We start from the raw sequence: 20,125 nt of genomic DNA, 5'->3' as shown, positions 1-20,125 counted from the left end.
TGTCACTCTGCTCATGGTTGTCTGGAAAAAAATTAACATCTGGATGGAAGTTTTGCTTCAAAATGCAAAATATTTCATAGGAAGTGTAATCCTTTTCTCTAGTTTTTGGTCAGAACCAGATGAACAGAAATGTTAATTTGGTTTACGTTTCATATTTAAAGCAATAAAGAGAAATTTGTCCAGTAATCGTCTGAACCGTTTTCTAACCGTCGTGAGTTGGCTAACTCTCTCGCTGTGTTGACATAAATATTGGATGATTTTTCAGAATGTTTCTTAAAGAGGTTGGAGAACCAGAAAACACTAAAGCAAAGCCTGAAAGTCTGAGAATCAGTGAGAGGTTTAAACACAATTATTAATCTTTCATTTGACTTTAATAATGCAGCTCAACTGGTCATAAAGGAGCGTCTGGAAACAAAATGCTTGTGAAATAAAAATATTAACGTGGACATAAAATTCAGGCACATCCAGTCCAGCAGGTGGAGCCGCTGATCCAACACACACATAAAACTGTCCACTAGATGGCAGCAGAGTCTCCACAGTGACTGCACTGATTCTAATGAGAAAAGCAAAGCTTGGCTAAATAAAGCAACATTAAGGAGAATAAAGCATGAAAACAAGCAGCAGAGAATATTCTAAAGCCCAGAACGACTCGGACCCAATGTTCTGACCCAGTCTGAATGTGACCCGGAACCTCTTATGAACAGTTGGAGTTCAGGGGAACTTTGGAGACAAGGACCGCTTCATTAAATTGTCGTCTTCACTTCCTGTTTCCTTCCTCTGATTCTGATCCATCTGCAGCCCAAAGGTCAGAGGCCAACCGACCTGACACACACTGGGTCATCTTCCTCTGCCCTTCATCGCTTCCTCTGACCCACCAGGACCTCAGAGGTCAAGAGCCGTCCGAGAGGAAGAGCCATTAGCGGGCAGATGTTTCCGTCCTTCAGCTGCTGAAGGTCAACATGTGCTTTGCTGCTTCCTCTCAGAACCAACCCTACACCCCTCCTCTTCCTCATGGAGCCGGGCTTCAGGCCAGCGACCTCTGTCTGGGTTTGATCCGTGGGTACAGCTGCAGAGAGGTCAACACGTCACTACAAGATGATCCTGAGAAAGCCAGGAGATACTCCGACCTCTGACTCATCATCAGTGGGGAAGGCTGTCTCACCCCCAGCAGGTTCCTCGCCACATATCCCTCGCGGTCGTCCAGCCTGGCCCACCACCAGTCCGTCTCGGTGTCGTCATGGCGACGCAGCACGGTGATGGCGTCGCCCTCGCAGAAGGACAGCTCGTCGTCCCGCCGCGCGACGTAGTCCCACAGCGCGTACGCCGCCCCCTTGTTCATGACGCCCAGCTTCTCCTGGACGCCTGCGGAGGACAAAGCGGAAGGACAGGTGAGTCCGGGCACGGCGCCGGTACCTGGACGTCTCCGGCTCCACCCACCATAGAGGAACTGGGAGCACTGGCTGTAGCCCTCCTCCATCTCCTCACACTTGTCGGCCGCCGTCTCCACGTCGCTGATGGTGGTGGCAAAGATGGCGGCGCCTGACTCCACCAGCATCTTACAGAGGTGGACGCTGTTGCAGGAAGCGGCGCAGTGCAGCGGAGTCCTGACAGGAAGAGACCATGAGATGACCCCTGATGACCCCTAACAGCTCCTAGAGACAATGTGATGACCCCAAGATGGCGGTCCGGAGAACAGAGGAGGAACTGACCATCCGTCGCTGTCGGCCGCGTTCACGTTCACTCCAAAGTCCAACAGAAACTTGACGATGTGGTGATGACCGGCACACACGGCGTTGTGAAGAGGAGTGATGCCTTCGTCGTTGGGCATGCTGGGGTTCTCCACCTGCAAGAGCCAGAGACTAGGGTCAAAGGTCAGAGGTCAGGACAGCCTGCAAGAAGACCTGAAGCCTCTGTGGTTCCAACAACAAGAAACCTTTGAGTCCCTGCAAATTGTTTGGACCGGAACCAGAGGAACCTCTGGGTGGAAACAGGCGGTACCTCGTAGATGACCCTCTGGACCAGGTCGAACTCTCCCTCCAGCGAGGCGTCCAGCAGCAGAGCCAGGGGGTTGAACTTGACCCTCAGGCCGTGACCCGTTCGCTCCGACGACGGCTTCTTCAGGTTGGTCCGCTTCGCCTGCGGACACAAGCAACCTGGTGACCATGGTAACAAGGTGGCAGCACTTGAGGGAGTCTGGGTCAATATGGACCTTTGGTCCTGAAGGGAGAGCAGTGGGTGCTGGAGGTGAGCCGTGGGCGGAGCCAGCACCTCCCTGGTTCTGGTTCTGGACCTCGGACCTCTCTGGTTCTGGAGGCGAGCCAGGTTGTGTTGAGGGAGGCAGGTTGGTGGTGCTTTCTGTCTCTTTGGGTGTTTCCAAAGTAACAGAGGATGGAGAGGAACGGCAGGACTCTGAGCTCAGGTCCTGACCTTTGACCTCTCTGGGCGCGACCTTGTCTCCCTGGTCCATGCTCCCGTTGGCTGAATGGACGCCGTCCACGTCTCCAAGGAGCCCGTCCGGCTGGTAGAAAGGGTTCGCTGGAACAGAGGAGAACGACTGAGCCCCTGGAACGACCAAGTCCGGAAACATCAACAGAACCTCAACCGAGTCCTACCAGAACCGCCCTCCATGCCTCCAGCCAGCGTGTTGAACCTGCACCACAAAACACCTTCATCAGCCCCGATCTGCAGCAGGTGGACCAATTCCAGAGGTGGACAACGCATGCTGGAGACGCTAACGCTAGCTCTGTCAAAAGTAGCTCTGTCAGAAGTACCTCTACTAATGCTAGCTCTGCTAACGCTACCTCTGTCAAAAGTAGCTCTGTCAAAAGTACCTCTGCTAACGCTAGCTCTGCAACCCTAGCTCCGCTAACGCCGCAGCATTATACGAGCACGTTATTTAGTAGAAGTTAAATATTCTGTGAAGAATTCTAATCCTAACTTCGGCACAGATGTCAAAACAGCCGAGTAAATTAACGCTAAGCTAACAATTAGCTCCTCTATTACACATTAGCTGACGTGGGGCCACCGCTGGATGACAGTTTCCACCGAGACGCTGAACTTACCGCTGATACAGCAGCTTCTGGATGTTGGGCCCTTGGGGGCCCTCAGGTTCGGTGATGGAGCTCCGCTTCTTCAGGGGCCGTGGAGCGTTGCTGAGACGGCGTCGCAGAACCTCCAGGTCGGCGTCGTTCTGGTACCGCAGCTGCGAGTGGGCTGAGGAGACAGCAGACCAGAATAAGCTCTGGTTTCCTGATAAAGGCCCAGTTAACCAACAGAACCGCCAGTCATTCTGACCGGGCCTATCACCATGGCAACCATTAGGTCCTGTGTGAGTGGGGAACCCACCAACCGGCGTCAGCTTGGTGGGACTGAGGGGACGAGGGAAGCCGTCCACGCCGGGCGGAGGAAGGACCGTGCCGTCTCTGGCTTCGTCCTGCGGGACGGGGGACGGGGACGGGACCACGGGCTTCCCGTAGACTGTGGAGACAGAGCAGACAGTGGGACGGGTGGTCAGCCCTATTGGACCTGCGGCCTCGCCGAGGCGATTCTGACCTGCCCTGACGGCGGCCCGGTTCCCAAGAGGGCCCGGGTTCTTGGCCTGAGGCTGATGCAGGTACATGCTGTAGATGGAGCTGCTGTTCATGGTGGCGGGGCCCTTCCTGGGGGACTGCGGCCTGGACGGCTGCTCCGGGACGTAGGGACGCACCGCCACCGCAGGAGGGGGGTCGGTCCGCTCCGACTGGAGGGACAGCGGGGAGGACAGCACAGAACCTGGACACAGAACCAGAACCAGCTGCCAATACATCACGACTAGCTAGCTGTTAGCTAAACAGTGCCTGTTATCCAAGCACTGTCTGTTAGCCAAATGCTAACTTTTAGTGAAATACTAAGTGAGGATCAGTGCCTCCAAATCCAAGGCCACGGTCTTGAGCCGGAAAAGGGTAGAGCGCCTTCTCCAGGTCGGGGGGGGGGGTGTCCTGCCCCAAGTGGAGGAGTTCAAGTATCTCGGGATCTTGTTCACGAATGGGAGAAGAAGGGAGCGGGAGATCGACAGGCGGATTGGTGCAGCGTCTCCAGTCAAGCCAGAGCTGTACCGTCGTGGTGAAGAGAGAGCTGAGCCAAAAACGAAGCTCTCGATTTACCGGTCGATCTACGTTCCCACCCTCATCTATGGTCATGAGCTTTGGGTCATGACCGAAAGAACGAGATCGCGGATACAAGCGGCCGAAATGGGTGAGTAGTTCAGGTCCCACCAGGAGGAGGGGAAGACCCAGGACACACTGGAGGGACGATGTTCCTCTGCTGGTCTGGGAACGCCTTGGGATTCCCCTGGAGGAACTGGAACAGTGGCCCCCCTAACCCTAACCCCCGGATGAGTGGAAGAAAATGGATGGATGGATGGATGGATGGATGGATGGATACTAGCTCTCAGCTAAACGTTAGTTGCTGGGCAAATGCTTTCTCTCAATGAAAGTACAGTTGTTAGATAAACGGTTAGCAGTTAGCTAGACACCAGCTGTTAGCTAGATGCTAGCTGTTAGCTAAACAGACTGGGCAGGTACCAGAGAGTAAAATCTCTCCTCCCATCAGAACCAGGGTTCTGCAATAGAACCCTAAGAATCCTCTTCTTCAGTCAGAGGCTTCCTTTGTAACCACTGCAACACAGACCTCTACAGGAGAAACTTCTTAACATATTTGTTTTTCTCATATTTTGTTTGTTGTTAATTTTTCATTGTAATTTTATATTTTCTGAAATCCATAGAAAACAATGAAAACATGCAAATATTTAGTAGAAACCAACAATCACAATTACATCCTGAAATATTATTATTCATAGACCATAAGTGTAGATATGAGAAATCTAGTATTTCAAAGTATTTCCCGTCTGCGTCTCTGGGCGGTACCTGGGTTCTGGTTGGGGACGTGCTGCGGCGATGAAGACGAGGAGGAGCCGGCGGCGGCGGCGGGGGGGCGGGGCCAGCCCAGCGTCCCGGGCGCCGAGCGCGGCAGGGAGCTGCAGTGATGGGCGGTGGCCTGATGGGCGGCGCTGGGGTACGTCCCGTAGCCGGATGGTCGCAGCTGCTGGGAGGACCAGAACCCGACTCACTGCATCTCCATAGCAACTACTACATGCATCAACCAGCTGAGACCAGATGTTTACATACTCCCTGTCTGACATGAAACCGGACTGAACTTCCTGGTTAAGGTCCAGTTCACCAAGCTGGTTCTGGATCCAGAAAAGTTCTGGATCATCAGAACTTTTCAACCATTTCATGAAAGTTGACCTTTAACCTTTAGCACCAGGATTGAGTCCATTCTTCCTCACAGAACCACTGGAATCGGGTCAGGACTGTAGCCGTCCTGCCTCACAGAACCTTCCAGTTCTGCCAACCAGAAAACCCATTTGGACCCGACTGTCTAGCAACACAGCATGATGCTGCCACCACCACCGTGTGTTACAATAGGGATGGAGGTGCCAGGCTTCCTAGCGTCCAGGAGACAGGACGTGACGAAGGTTTCGTCCCTCTGGACATCTGGAGGAACGGCTTCTTCCTCGATGAAGCAGAGTGAGAATTAACCTATCAGAAGCTGACAAAGCCATGACATCACCAGTGGGGCGGGGTTTAGAGGTACAGTGCTCTCCTAATGCTTAGGGAACTGAAACAGGTGTGTCTGGTCTAGGGCTGAAACGATTCATCGAGTAACTCGATTACAAAAAATCCTCGAGGAAATTTATCTGCCTCGAAGCTTCGCTAAATTTATTGTATTGTAATAAGCAATGCTGTTAAATACGCAGCGCACTGGTCTAGCCGGACGGTTTTTGTGTTGCACAACGCTACCACTTCCGTTAGCGCCTGGAGCACATGTGCTAAGTTTGTAGCTATGGAGGGAACCGGAGAATGCTCAGAAGGAGAACCCCGAAAGCGACAAAAAATGTCAAAAGTTTGGGAACATTTTAGGCTAAACAGAAAGGACAACACAGCGCAATGCATCCACTGCAAAGCAGAATTGGCGTACCACAACAGCACGACATCAATGTTGCAGCATCTGAAGAGAAAACACCCGCTACATGCATCCAACTCGTACACGGTTGCCAACAGGTAACGTTTATGTTCTCTTTGCTAACTACGTTGTGTGATAATCTGCCATGTTATAGATGTAAATTGAGGCACATTATTTTGCTAACGTTACATCTAAACATAGCGGTTACTTAACCGGGTGTAGTGTAAATTGTATGTTAGGGTGGAACTGAGAGAAATTATGCAGGACTTAATGTAAGTTTGTTAATAAAATACGCAGCAACAGATTACAGGCATAAGCTGAAAAGCATTTATTTATTGGTGTCTTTCCATCCTGAAAAGTCAGTCTTTTCTTCTCGCTACTGTTATGTATGAATTAGAAATTTTTGATTAATATTTTTTGTAGTAATTCTATATTTGTTTATACCTAAGCAATCAAGAATAAATAATAGCATCGTTTTAATAAAAATAGCAACATTTTTGCATTTTATCATGACTAGTTAAGGCTGCAGAACTCTGTACAAACTCAAACCTTTACATTTTGAGTAAGTTTATTTTTTTCCTAACATATAGATTACATTCTGTTTTCCAATACATAAAAAAACATTTCACTGCATTTAGATTTTTCTGTGATGGTTAAAAATAATGCTTTTAATTAAAGCATCCTCAAAACTCACACATAAATGAAAGCCTTAAATCCATAAATAAAATAAAACTGAAACTAAAGCTGCTATCATGGCAGATGAGCTGTCAGTGCAGATTCCAACTTAATAATATTAAATGTTATAATATCCAAATTAGTGCACTTGAAATATATTTAATTCATAACAAGGAATAAACAAATAATCATTACATTGTGCTTCTTTTCAGTGAACTGAAGAGTCATACGTTGGACAGCTTTGTTCAAAGGGTTCCAGGATGTTCGGTTGTTCAAGCAGCTGAGTTCACAAACAGCATTTTAAATATTCTACCTCAGATTTGAAACTTATCATTTGAATGTATAAAAGGCAGTATTCTCTGGTTTGCCTTAACTTTTCTATTTAAAGCTAATGAATATTTTTTTACTCTTTTGTGTTAGCACTGAAAAAAGCAAGGAATTTGTTGCACCTTAGACTTAGATTTTATTGTATAAAATGCAGTATTTACTATTTTGTCTAAACTTGTTTTATTTTTAAATCAAGTATTTTCTTTATTTATCTTTTCTGTTTGAACTTTAGAACAAAAAAGCAAGAGATTTGCTGTACTACTGATTTGAAACTTTACTGGAGGTTTAATGTTATTGCATTATTATCAATAAAATGTTAGAGTTAAATGAGTTGTTTACTTAGTTCTTTTACGTATATGTGTATTACTCACTGAAGATAAATACATAAACTAAAAGCTGGAGTATAGACATTTTTATAAGCATATTTGTGAGCCTGCCACTTTATTATTTGAATATAATTTAATATCTTAGTATAACTTTTCTTCAGGTTAAAGCAAACTACTGTTACAAGTAAACTTTCTAAACTACAAACATTTAACTGTTAGGGATGCTCAAAAAGGAGATATTGGACTGATCTGGACTAACTGGTGTTATTGCAGATTTGCCAATAGTTTATTTTATAAATTTTTTTTATCCGATTACTCGATTAATCGTAAGAATAATCGATAGATTACTCGATTACTAAAATATTCGTTTACAACAGCCCTAGTCTGGTCTGGTTTCCAGTCAGACAGAGGGAACAAGTCTGGGTCAGAAGAACAAACGGTACCGATTCTGGACTGCAGGTCCTCCAGTCGGGTCCAGTCTGGCTGATGTTGGGCCACGGAGCGTCGCTGACTGAACAGGAAACAGAAGAAACAGAACAACGTTAAGGAAGAGTGGAAATTCAATAGGGATAACCAGAGTCAACCAGGGACGACCAGGATCAACCAGAGACAGGCAGACCAGGAGTCCCAACAGAAGGTAGCACCAGGACAGATGAGGGGACAGAAAGATGAGACAGGAGACACAGAGGGACAGTCATCGTGAAGACGACCCGTCTAGAGGTGAGTCCATGTCCACCGTGAAGACACTAGGACCTGATAGGGAGCGGACATGGCTGAGCGGTGCAGCTTTGGGCGGAGGGTCCGCCGGGCGTCCTGGGTCGCGCCTCCCATCAGCCGGCGTCTGGACGTACGGGCAGACGGCCGCCACTCGGCCGGAGACGGCAGCGCCGGGTTGCGGGATCGTCCGGGGGGAGGACTGGCCCTCATTCTGGCTCAGCTGGAGTGGAGACAGGCGTCAGAGAGGACGGCGAGACAGGAAGCGGTGCGAGACGAGATCGGTACCTCTGCTTTCTTCCTGTGGAGACGGTCCCTCAGCTCTCCGATCCGGCGGTCCATGGCCGCCACCTGACCCGTCCGCTTGGACAGCAGCTCCTGGTTCTGGGCCAGCCTGCCGCTCTGCTCCAGGTTCTGACGATTCCGGGCCTGAAACACAGCCGGTACCAGTACCATTACCAGTTCCTCTACATGAGTGACAAAATTAAGGCCAATAGTCTTCAATCGATGTCAATATTTGTTAAAACAACGTAAAGCTCATAACCCCGACCTGCGCTAACCATCATCACAGTTTGAAACACATTTCAGTATCATGAAATGTACAACTGGCTGCATGGTGGCGCAGTTGTACATTACAGCACTGTTGTCTTGCAGCAAGAAAGTCTTGAGTTCGATTCCCGGGTCTTTCTCCCTGTGCATGGTGGGTTCTCTCCGGCTTCCTCCCACAGTCCAAAAACATGACTGTCAGGTCTCTCTGAATTCTCCCTAGGTGTGTGTGTGTGTGTGTGGTTGTTTGTTCTGTCTGTCTCTGTGTTGCCCTGCGACAGACTGGCGACCTGTCCAGGTGACCCCGCCCTTCGCCCCGACAGGTGACCCCGCCCCTCACCCCAAACATTAGCTGGAGAGGCAGCAGCTCCTCCTGACCCCACTGGGGACAAGGGTGGAAAGAAAATGGATGGATGAAATGTTCAACTGTATTTTATTCTGAAGAACCATCGCGACTCCTTTCTGTCTGGCTACACCAGGTGTCGCTTGTTTATTCATTTTAGACAGATTTAATCCAGCAGCGCCTCCTACTGGCTCCTAGTACCCATCAGAACCTGGGCTCACCTGCAGCTCCTGGTAGAGCTTCCTCAGCTCCACGCCAGCAGAGCCGGATAACAAGGAGCCCTTCTGGGCGCCGGGTCCCACTGGGGACCCAGAGGTGTCCGCCAGCCTCTGGGCGTCGCTCTGCAGCTGGAGCCGGCCCCTCCTCAGGTCCTCCAACTGCTGGGTCAGCTGAACACCAGGAGGAAGACGAGAGGACGATGAAGAGCAAGAAAAGGCTAAAACACATCAAAGCAGCAGCTGCTTGATTCTAATAGGAACAAATTCATGCTGTTACAGCGCCCCCACCTGCTGCAGCGCCCCCTACCTGCTCCACCCTGCTGACGGCGGCCTGCAGCTCGTCCTGCTTCTCTTGGAACAAGCTGCTCACATGGTGGATCTCTGCGGCTGCAGACAGAAGCAGTAGAGCTCAGAGTGACGATCGGCTGGCTGATGATCGTTGCTGTTTGTCTTACTGAGGTTCCCGTTGATCAGCCTGCTGTAATCCACCTGGCCTCTCATGGCGCGGATCTTCTTCAGCTTCGCCTCCTGGCTCTCCACCCGCTCCTTGAGGCGCTGCAGCTGCTCCGCCTCCGCCTGCAGAGAGACAAAGAGCTGGAGGAACATGTGGGGGAACATCTGGGGGAACATGTGGGGAAACATCTGGGGGAACATCTGGGGGGACATGTGGGGGAACATCTGGGGGAACATGTGGGGGGACATGTGGGGGAACATCTGGGGGAACATGTGGGGGAACATCTGGGGGAACATGTGGGGGGACATGTGGGGAAACATCTGGGGGAACATGTGGGAAAACATCTGGGGGGACATGTGGGGGAACATCTGGGGGAACATGTGGGGGAACATCTGGGGGAACATGTGGGGGAACATCTGGGGGAACATGTGGGGGGACATGTGGGGAAACATCTGGGGGAACATGTGGGAAAACATCTGGGGGAACATGTGGGGGAACATGTGGGAAAACATCTGGGGGAACATGTGGGAAAACATCTGGGGGAACATGTGGGGAAACATCTGGGGGAACATGTGGGGAAACATCTGGGGGAACATGTGGGGAAACATCTGGGGGAACATCTGGGGGAACATGTGGGCCTACCTGTGAGTGTCCTGTGTTGGTTCTGCTGCCCTGCTGAAGGAACCGCAGCCGTTGCTCCTGAAACAGAGGAGAGTCATGAAGGTACTGCTGGTCCGGTTGTGGTTCTGGTTCTGGTTCCTCAGAGCTCCAGAACACTACACTGAACAGTATTTACTGTAAGTCTGTCCAGGATATTAAATCTCACTATGTTTTTATTTTAGATAAGTCAAAATAAAAACAAATTTCTGATCAAACTTTTCCACATTAAACTCCAACAATCTGCACACAGAAGAGAAACATTTTTATTTCTCTATAGAAGTTAAATAACTTGATTTCTGTAACTCGCCACATGGACAGGCCAGATACTGACACCTGCAGGTGGGAGGTAGCATCACTTCAAGCTGATGATCTTCAACATTTATTCAGAAAATTCATAAAATTAAAAAAAAATCACAGCTATACATAAAAAAAATGGCAGGAATCTTTTGATTTTGCGTAAATTTCCACAAAAACCGGAGGAGCTGTTGGCACTCGCTGCTGCTGCTGTTACCTTTGCCATCAGCATCTGCTGCTGCGCCTCGATCTGCTGCTGCTGCCTGGTGGCCATTTCCTGGAGCTCAGATAGGGTCAGCTCCACCTGCGGGACCTGCACACACACACACACACACACACACACACAGTAAAGGGCATGGTAACACACACACACACACAGTAAAGGGCATGGTAACACACACACACACACAGTAAAGGGCATGGTAACAGTGTCTCCAGAGCAGAAGAAGGTTTGGTTTGGGAAAACTTTTCCTGTCTGATCATTAAAAGTGAAGGCTTTCTGCAGTAACTGCAGAACAAGTTGGCTCTAAATATGCTGAGTCACTGGTTACCGTAGTGATTCCTTGGTGTTCATGGGAGCAGTAGCACTGATGAAAACAGTCGCTTTGGCCAGCATGCGATGGCAGCATGAACAGGTTAAAGGTTCTGCAGGTGAAGCACCTGGCCATTGAACTTCACCTTCCTGCTACAGCTTCAACCGGCTCAGATCTGTTAGCGGTTAGCCAGAGGAGCTACTCTTTACTTCCCTCTAGTGGTAAAGCATAGGCATGCTAACCCCTCAGCTCTGATGTTTTTCATATTTCCCCATCAGTCACTACAATTTTTTGATGAAGGCCATTTTTCAAGATGGCCGACATATTTGAGCCTCTTAAAACATTTTTTGCCTCAAGATGTTTCCCATCTTCATGAACGTCATGAAGATTTTTGTTTAGCACATTAGTGGTTAGAAACACCAGAACTTCTATAATCTCCAGAACCCTCCAGAACCTTCAGAACCTCTAGAACCAGAACAGGGGGACCCAAACTTTATGAGACCAAGATCTACTTTTTCTCTCACCAGCCGGCTGAGATCTACCTCATGACACGAAGACATAAAAATTGTAAATTAAACTCTATTGACTTATTTTATATATCCATCAGTTATAGCAGAAATATTAAAGTGATAGAAAACCTGATGCAGTTTCTTCCTCAGTGAGACTCTGTCACTGGGAGCAGGTTACTGGTTTCTCAGTCACAAGCTGGTTGCAAACCTGAGGCCAGCAGGTGTCAGTCAGTTATGGTAGATCTGAACTTTGACCTCAATATGAGAAGCTACAGACTGATAGGAGGAACCAAAGAGCTCTGTAAAGGTAAAGGCAAATCTTCTGAAGTTGGGATATAATTCATTTAATTTCACATAATTACCGCGGTAGAAGCCATTTGTTTGTTAAAATTTTATGAAATATATTTGTTCTATTTGATGTTTGTTGTGAATGACGTAAACTCACAAACGAACGAGGTAATTAGTCCAACGTTTAGAAACTACAGCGGCTGTAATGAGCCACAGCAAAGGGAAACAAAGGTAAAATAACCTGAACAGGTGATCAACTCAAAACCACTCCTACCTTTTTACTCTCTCTCTCTCTGTAGTTTATGCACACCTGTTACCGTGGCAACCAAGACGAGCAAAGATTACGTTAAAAACATAACATTCAGTTTGTTACGATATCAAGTTTCCAGGCTTGATATTTATTTCTGGATTATTAATAATCGCTCCCTGAACACAGCGACGGTTGATCAGCCGATTTAAACTCCTGCTCTGCTGTCAGTTGGTCTCTGAGTCGCTTTTTTTTTATTTTTTATTTTTTTATTGAACCAAAAGGCACTGAATTGTGCAACACCTTGTTGAAACAATAATTACTGAGATGATTAATTTTAACACGTTTTGTTGATTTTAAAAAAATGATTATTCTTTAATGAAGCTACAAACGTTTAGGATCTTAGTGAATATTTTGATAAGCGCGTCAGAAGAGGAAGTTCTGGTCTCAGCCTCTTGGCGCCGTTCAGTTTGTCACCTGCTGCCGAGATCGACTCAGAACCTTCTGCGATCCACGTATTGAGCAGCCCTGCTCTAGAACCTCCAGAACCCTTCAGAACCTCCACAACCTTTAGAATATCCAGAACCTCTAGAATCTCCAGAACCCTTCAGAACCTCTAGAATCTCCAGAACCTCCAGAACCTCCACAACCTTTAGAATATCCAGAACCTCTAGAATCTCCAGAACCCTTCAGAACCTCTAGAACCTCCAGAACCCTCCAGAACCCTCCAGAACCTCTAGAATGTCCAGAGCCCTCCAGAACCCTGTCTGGTTCTGCTGAGCTCCTCGTCTTGGTGGAGCCAGTAGAAGTTGGGCCGGTGTAGTCGATGTGTTGTGATGTTCAGCAGAACCCTGCTGGTTCCGCCGGCCCGGCCCGGCCCGGCCCAGCCCAGCTGCGGTACCTGCAGGCTGTCCCAGGTGATCCTGCAGGAACGGACTTTGATCTTGCTGCATTGTCCTTCCACCGTGAACTCCTGCACCAGGTCCACTTCGTTCCACTCCATGGTCCCGGCCGGTCCGGTCCGGCAGGGGAAACCGGACCAGACCAGGACTTTGTCTGGTGTCGAGCTCAGGTCTACCTCAGATACACTCTTCTTGACGAGTTCTGTTGTGGGAACCGGGTCAGAACCAGCATGTTCTGTTTCTCTCCTCGTCCTGCTGCAGCTCTTTGCTGCGACACCCCCCCCCCCCCGCCCCCCCTCCGCCGTCTCTCGCCCGGCTCCTCTCTCTCTCTACTGCAGCAGAGCCGGCTTGGCCCCGCCCCCTCCAGATGTGCCTGAAGAGGAAGATGATGCTGGCAGAGCGAAGAGCAGAGGGAGCGTCCCGCCGGCTGCGTCACGCTGCAGGACAGACGAGCCGGTCCCTCGTTCTGCTGGTCCAGGATGTGGTTAGATCAGAAAAACTGACAGAGAAATGGTGGAGGATACTCTGGACCGGATCGGAACTGGAATCTGGACCGGATCAACAGTTTAGCCCGGTTCTGGGTCCAGAATAATCTGGTTGTTGTTACAGATGAACTGAATTTTTTGGTCTGAACAGTTCTTTTTCATTTTTATGTAAATACATTTAACCGCTGCACTCACCGCTAACTGCTAACCACTAGCCGCTAACCACTAGCTGCTAACTGCTAATCTGCTTTGTTGATAAAAAGTCTGGTTCTGGTTCTGCTGAGCCCAGGCTGGCCTGGTTCTGGTGCGGGTCGGGTCGGACACTGACATCATCCTCCTGCTTCCTGTGAGGCCCCGCCCCCTCACACCTGATGTCATTTAAAGCTGCAGGCGTCTTCTTAAAGCTACAACATCCCATTAAACACACAGCCGCTGCGTCTCATGGCGTCGCCATGGAGACGGATGTCTTGCATGTCCAACAGACCTGTCCCCGTCCTGACCTGATCTCAGGCTACAGGTCAAAGGTCAAAATTTCTCCATTCCAGGATGCAGGTTCTGTTCAACTAATAAACCATCAGAACTCACCTGCAGCGGCCCGGTTCTGCTGCTGACACTCGGTTCTGGTACCTGGGGAGACGGAGACTCTGGAAGGTGAGAGGAAGAGGAGGAAGAGGAGGAGCTTTCAGACAATCCTCTTAGCCCGGTTATGTCATGGTCCAGGATAATCCTGCCTTCACTGACCGACCCGACCGGATCAGAACCGGGTCACTGCAGCAGCCGAGGTTCAACATGGGGGAGGAAGAGGAGGAACAGGAGGAAGAGGAGCTGGCTGTTTCTACTGAGTGACTCAGAGACCAGACCGTCCTCAGCAGTCCAGTCCGGTCCGGTCCAGTCCAGACCCGGTTTGATCACAACCACTTAGTGCCGGAGCCGTATAATGATGACCGTCACTAATCCAGGATTACACACACACACACACACACACACGTATGACTGTCTCACACACTTATTTTTAGGTTCTGATCCGCCTTCAGTCCAGACTCTACCGGTTCTGACCGAGTCCGATTCAACTCTAGAACTAAAGCAGGTTCCTTCACTCACAGCTTTACTTTAACTAGTCCACATAAACCGTCATGACGATCGGGTTCTGATCATCCCTCTGGCTCTACCTGCACAAGTTCTGGTTCTGGGATGGTTCTGGTTCTGGTGCAGCCTGCTGGGTTCTAATGGAGCTGCAGGCTGATGTCAGAGCAAACAGATCCAGAACCATCAAGAGGTTCTGTTGTGTTTGCAGCGTTCTGGTTGTTGGTGGACAGACTTTAAGCTGCTGGTTCTGGAGCGGAGAACACGGCCCACTTACCTCATCGCTCTCTGAGGTCCGGTTCTGATCCGAGGCCGGCGGGCTTCCTGCAGAACAAACAACAAAATGTCATTCACACTCAAAGGACGAGGGCCTGATGAGTCATGTGACCTGATAGTACTGACCCTGGTGCCGACCCGACCACGCGGCCCCAGAATGGGCTGCTGTTTCCAAAACTCACTATAAAACCTCAACCTGCAGTTTTCTACCAGGTGAGTTTGGTGTTGCAGTTCTACCTGGTGGCCACAGGGGGCGGTGTCTGAGGTAGTAGCGGACCTCGGGCCTCTGGGCCCCCCAGGCGTTCAGCAGATCCAGCAGCAGCAGCTCCTGAGGGAGCGGACGCTCTGAGGAAGACAAGATGGCGTCACTTCCTGGAGGCAGCAGACTGATCCACGCTCTGAGGTTCTGATGTGGTTCTGATGGACCCGATCAGGCTAAATAAACTGGAAGATTATTTCACATATAACTATATTTTTCTGTTATCAGTGACATAATTTCCAGTTTTATTAATATTCAAGTTATTGACAGAAATATGGCTGCTGAAAAGTTACAAAACATTTGCAGCAGAACCAGAACCAGAACCTGAACCTGAACCTGGACCTGGACCCCTGATCCAAGCGCAAACAGAGGAACGTCCCACAGACCGCCATGTGCCTGAAGCTCTGGACCGGTCCTGGTTCCGACCCGGTTCTGGCCCGGTTCCACTCACCGTGTCCATTCCAGACCTCGGCGAGGTGGCACTCGGACTCGCCTGCCTCCTTGCAGAATTCCACCACGTCTGTCACTCTGGTTGCCGTGGTAACAGGGACCTCGGTTAGCATCTGCTGGGTGTCGTTGAGGTAAACCGTCAGGATCAGCTGTAACCATGGAAACACAAGGTCTGATTGGCTGATCAGTAACAGATAATAAAAATCATCATCACAGACCAGGAACCAATCAGGATCCAACCTGCTGTCTGGTCCAGAAGTATTCATACTTTAAAGTCATAGTTTAATTTTAATTGTCAAAAATACTTTATTTACATTTGCTTAACTTGACAACTTCATAAAACCAATAAATTAACTTGGATAAACTTAATTTGATAACTTCTGACCAATTAGAGAGATATATTTACGTTGGATCGGCTGTTCTCTTTTTTCAGTGCATCATCCGCCAACGTAACGAGGTAAACAGGAACCAATAATAATTCATTGTTTCCTGATCATAGATCCATAAACATTTAACCTTCAGTCCCAGTTATTAACCTCATTAAACCTTTGCATCCTTTTTTCTGCCATTAAATGTTTCATGTAGATCTGAGGTTCGTCACCATAGCTACGTTCACAAGAAACCTACCAAAATAAAAGCATAGAATAGAATAGAATTCAACTTTATTGTCATTGCACTGTCACAAGTACAAGCAACGAGATGTAGTTTGCATCTATCCAGAAGTGCTCTACAAGATATAAATATTTATTTACAGATGTACAAGACTATCTATATGGACTATAAGGGGTTATAGCAAGAGATATAGATATTGTGTATAAATATAAATATGGGAGCTATATGCACAGATTATACAGAATATACAGATTATACAAGAATGTTAGGGAATGGATTATAGATAAATAATGGCAGATAAAATGTACAGGTTGTATGTGTGTGTGAAGAAAACAGTCCGTGATGTGTGTGTGTGAGGATAGTCCATGTGTTATTGTTGTATGAGAGGATAGGGGAGTACAGTCCTTATAGTTTATGTTTTATGTCAGGAGGCGTTCAAAAGCGTGACAGCTGTGGGAAAGAAGCTGTTCCGGTGCCTGGTGGTTCTGGTCCGTAGGCTTCTGTAGCGCCTCCCAGAGGGCAGGAGGGAAAAGAGTGTGTGTGCTGGGTGAGTGGAGTCCTTCGTGATTTTCCCGGCCCTTTTCAAACAATGCTTCCTGTAGATGTCCTTGATGGCAGGGAGCGGTGCCCCGGCAATATACTGGGCAGTTTTCACCACCCTCTGCAGCGCCTGCCGGTCGGAGACAGAGCAGTTCCCGTACCAAGCTGTAATATAGTTGGTGAGGATGCTCTCAATGGTGCAGCGGTAGAAGTTCATGAGGATCTCTGAGGACAGGTGGTTCTTCCTCAGGGTCCTCATGAAGAAGAGGCGCTGATGCGCCTTCTTAATGAATTTGGAGCAGCTGGTCGTCCAAGTCAGGTCCTTGGAGATGTGGACTCCCAGGAACTTAAAGGTGTCCACACGCTCCACCACTGTCCCCTTAATGTGGATGGGTGGATGTGGGTCAGCGTTCCTCCTGAAGTCCACGATAAGCTCCTTGGTCTTCTCGGTGTTCAGCTGCAGGTTGTTTTTGTCGCACCACTCAGCCAGACGGTCTACCTCCTCCCTGTAAGCGGCCTCGTCATTATCTCTGATAAGGCCGATCACCGTGGTGTCGTCTGCGAACTTGATGATGGCGTTAGAGCCATGGACAGGTCTCCAGTCGTAGGTGAAGAGGGAGTAGAGGAAGGGACTCATCACACAGCCTTGTGGCACTCCGGTGTTTATGATGATGGTGGATGAGAAGTGGTTGTCCAGCCGGACATGTTGAGGTCGACTGGTCAGGAAGTCGAGCAACCAGTTACACATGAGTGGACTGATGCCGAGGTCTGTGAGTTTGGTAATGAGTTGTGATGGGATGACAGTGTTGAATGCTGAACTAAAATCTAAGAACAACAGTCTGGCGTAAGTGTTCTTACTGTCCAGGTGAGAAAGGACAGAGTGCAGCGCTATAGAGACTGCATCCTCTGTGCTCCTGTTCTGCCTGTATGCTAATTGGTGGGGGTCCAGTGTGGGGGGGAGACAGGATCTGAGGTGTGCTAGGACCAGCCGCTCCAAGCACTTGGTAATGATGGGGGTAAGGGCTACCAGGCGGTAGTCACTGAGTCTGGTTGGGTTGGGATTCTTGGGGATTGGGACGATGGAGGTAGACTTGAAGCAGGTCGGTACCGCAGCGCGGGCCAGGGACAGGTTGAAGATGTCCGTCAGCACTGCTGCCAGCTCCCCAGAACACGTTCTGAGGACACGTCCAAGTATGCCATCAGGACCCGCAGCAGTTCACCAGTAGTTAGCATAAAAAGCTAATTCTAGCCATTAAAAACCGGATCTTTAACGTTTCCTCTCTCTGCCTCTAGACAGGAAACAGGAAGTCAAGCCGCTCTCTTACAGTAAACGTAAAGAGTTTCTCCCTTGGCCCCCCACGTCCCTGCTGCCATCGCCATAGCAATCACTGACTCAGCATTAAATTCAGTGACTCGGCAGCTGCAAGCAGAAAGTTCTGGTTGGGTTTTAATTTAGTCTGGATGTCATGAAGCTGGACGGATGTGAACCATGTTGGCATCAGGCTCTCAGAGACAGGAGCTGACCCTGTGATGTCACTGTGGTGATGTCACAGTGGTGATGTCACAGAGGATCAGTGCTCCACGGATAAATTCAAGATAATCTGCAATGAGAAATCTCTCTGAATCAAACATCCATGGACAAACACAGAAACAGAGGACAGCAGAGAGACGGGGACAGCAGAGAGCGTCCCCTGAGTCCTGGAGGAAACTCCTGGAAGGCTCTGGGTTCATTCCCAGTCAGGAAGCAGCTTTAACTGGGAGGACTGGTGGAGCTGGTGAGAAAACGTTCCAACTTTTAATAAGAAGATTTAAGTTTGAAGAAAGCGATACTAAAAAATGATAAAAAGGCTTTTCTGCTTTATGTGCTGGTGGTCTAAATGTCAGCCATAATGGGGCCACAAATGGCCCCCAGACCCACTTTGGACCCTTCTGCTCGTATTTGAGTTCATTCTGTGGTGATGAAGATGGAAGAAATGCTCCTTTAATCATTAAACTATATTATTATTTAAATGAAGAGCCGGTGCCGCCCACAGACTGAGACACCCTGGGCGGTGTGCCACACTGGGGCCCAGAACCCGGACACCTGCTGGTACTAGACGGCCGGGGGTCCCTAGGGGCCACAGTACTGCATTAACAGATGCAGAGACTCTGGTTCTGTTCCAGCAGCGGCGGATCTACCCAGCCGTTAGTTTCCGTTACCTCCCGTTAGTTCCCGTTAGTTTCCGTTACCTCCCGTTAGTTCCCGTTAGTTTCCGTTACCTCCCGTTAGTTTCCGTTAGTTTCCGTCAGTCGGTCGGAACCGAAGGGGAAACTTACCGGTAACATTTCTGCCGCTGCGGTGGGAATCAGTTCTTCCTCTCCGTTTCCAGACTCCTTTTCCCGCGTCCAGTTTGGGTCCCGAACCGAACCAGATACCCGAACCCTCCCTTCCTTCCTTCCGGAGCCGCTCCCTCTCGATCCGCCCGGACCGCCGCTCCAGCTTTTACTGACCGGAGGAATGACCCAGTTCGGTGTTCCGAACCCACAGCAGCCGCAGGACCTTCTGGGCCTAAATGGGTCAGGATTCCGAACACGCCTCTTCTTCCTCCCCAAGAGGAAGGCTACAGAAACCCAGGGAAGTATCGATCGCGGATCGATGCTGCTGATCAGCGCGCCCTCTGCCGGCAGAGCCAGCAGCTGCGGCTGAAATTTATTATTTTGTTTTTATTTATTGTGGTATAAAAGGCGGCGGCTTTCAGCACGAGGTTCTAATACCTGATGTTCCGGTCCGGGTGGTTCTGCTCGTGTATCATCCTGCTGAACACATGGAGAAGTTGGCGCTGTTAGCTGAGAGACGTTCCTTCATCAGATCACCCCTCAGTATGATGATGCTGCTGCCAACCAGGGTGACCTGCTGGTTCTGACCCATCAGAACCGTTCTGGACCTGGTTCTGGGATGATGGATGAGTTCAGCTGGTTATAGTCCTGTGTCGCCCTCTGGTGTTCACTGGAGGCCAGCACAGCGACAACCAGCATCCAGGGGGATTTACCTAGCAAGCTAACTGTTTAGCTTCAAACTAAATCCTTCCTACGTCACAACACTCGATTAAAATCTCGCTTGCTGCTCAGTGTGGCTTTCCTCCCATTGACTGGGATCATCTCCGGTAGGTTTTTTGTTTGTTTGTTTTTGGTGAACAATGACATCAATTTTCTGCGTTGTTCTAGATCAGGGGTCTCAAACTCCAGTCTTCAAGGGCCGGCGTCCTGCAACCTTTAGATGAGCCTCTGCTGCACCACAGCTGAACAGAATAATTAGGTCAGTAAGGCTCTGGAGAACTTCTCTACACAAGGAGGTAATGAAGCCATTTCATTCCAGTATTTCGTACCTGTGGCACATCTAAA

At 49.2% G+C, this 20,125-nt stretch overlaps 1 protein-coding gene across 5 annotated transcripts; it reads right to left on the bottom strand.

Moving 5' to 3' along the window:
* Positions 1-446: 446 nt before the first annotated feature.
* On the bottom strand, positions 447-20,000 carry LOC116708690 (apoptosis-stimulating of p53 protein 1-like). Of its 5 annotated transcripts, none has more exons than XM_032546633.1 (24): positions 19,499-19,999; positions 19,061-19,426; positions 15,594-15,741; positions 15,121-15,228; positions 14,885-14,931; positions 10,778-10,873; positions 10,249-10,305; positions 9,608-9,728; positions 9,460-9,539; positions 9,156-9,323; positions 8,334-8,474; positions 8,085-8,268; positions 7,775-7,842; positions 4,905-5,082; positions 3,553-3,771; positions 3,346-3,477; positions 3,063-3,213; positions 2,613-2,650; positions 2,210-2,535; positions 1,999-2,136; positions 1,710-1,843; positions 1,438-1,604; positions 1,163-1,362; positions 447-1,066 (listed from the first exon to the last, which is right to left on the bottom strand). In XM_032546633.1, exons 2-24 carry the CDS (start codon positions 19,067-19,069, stop codon positions 1,025-1,027), a joined length of 2,952 nt encoding a protein of 983 aa, XP_032402524.1. In that variant the 5' UTR covers positions 19,070-19,426; positions 19,499-19,999; the 3' UTR covers positions 447-1,024. The 5 variants fall into 5 exon arrangements, with proteins under 5 accessions (XP_032402524.1, XP_032402526.1, XP_032402528.1 ...); XM_032546635.1 differs by having other exon boundaries at positions 4,905-5,079; XM_032546637.1 differs by lacking the exon at positions 8,085-8,268 and having other exon boundaries at positions 9,441-9,539; positions 19,499-20,000.
* Positions 20,001-20,125: the final 125 nt, after the last annotated feature.

Source organism: Xiphophorus hellerii, chromosome 19 (assembly GCF_003331165.1).
Source record: "Xiphophorus hellerii strain 12219 chromosome 19, Xiphophorus_hellerii-4.1, whole genome shotgun sequence".
Taxonomy (NCBI): Eukaryota; Metazoa; Chordata; class Actinopteri; order Cyprinodontiformes; family Poeciliidae; genus Xiphophorus; species Xiphophorus hellerii.
The sequence above is the reverse complement of the archived record's forward strand: the minus strand, read 5'-3'. Positions and strand labels throughout refer to the sequence as shown.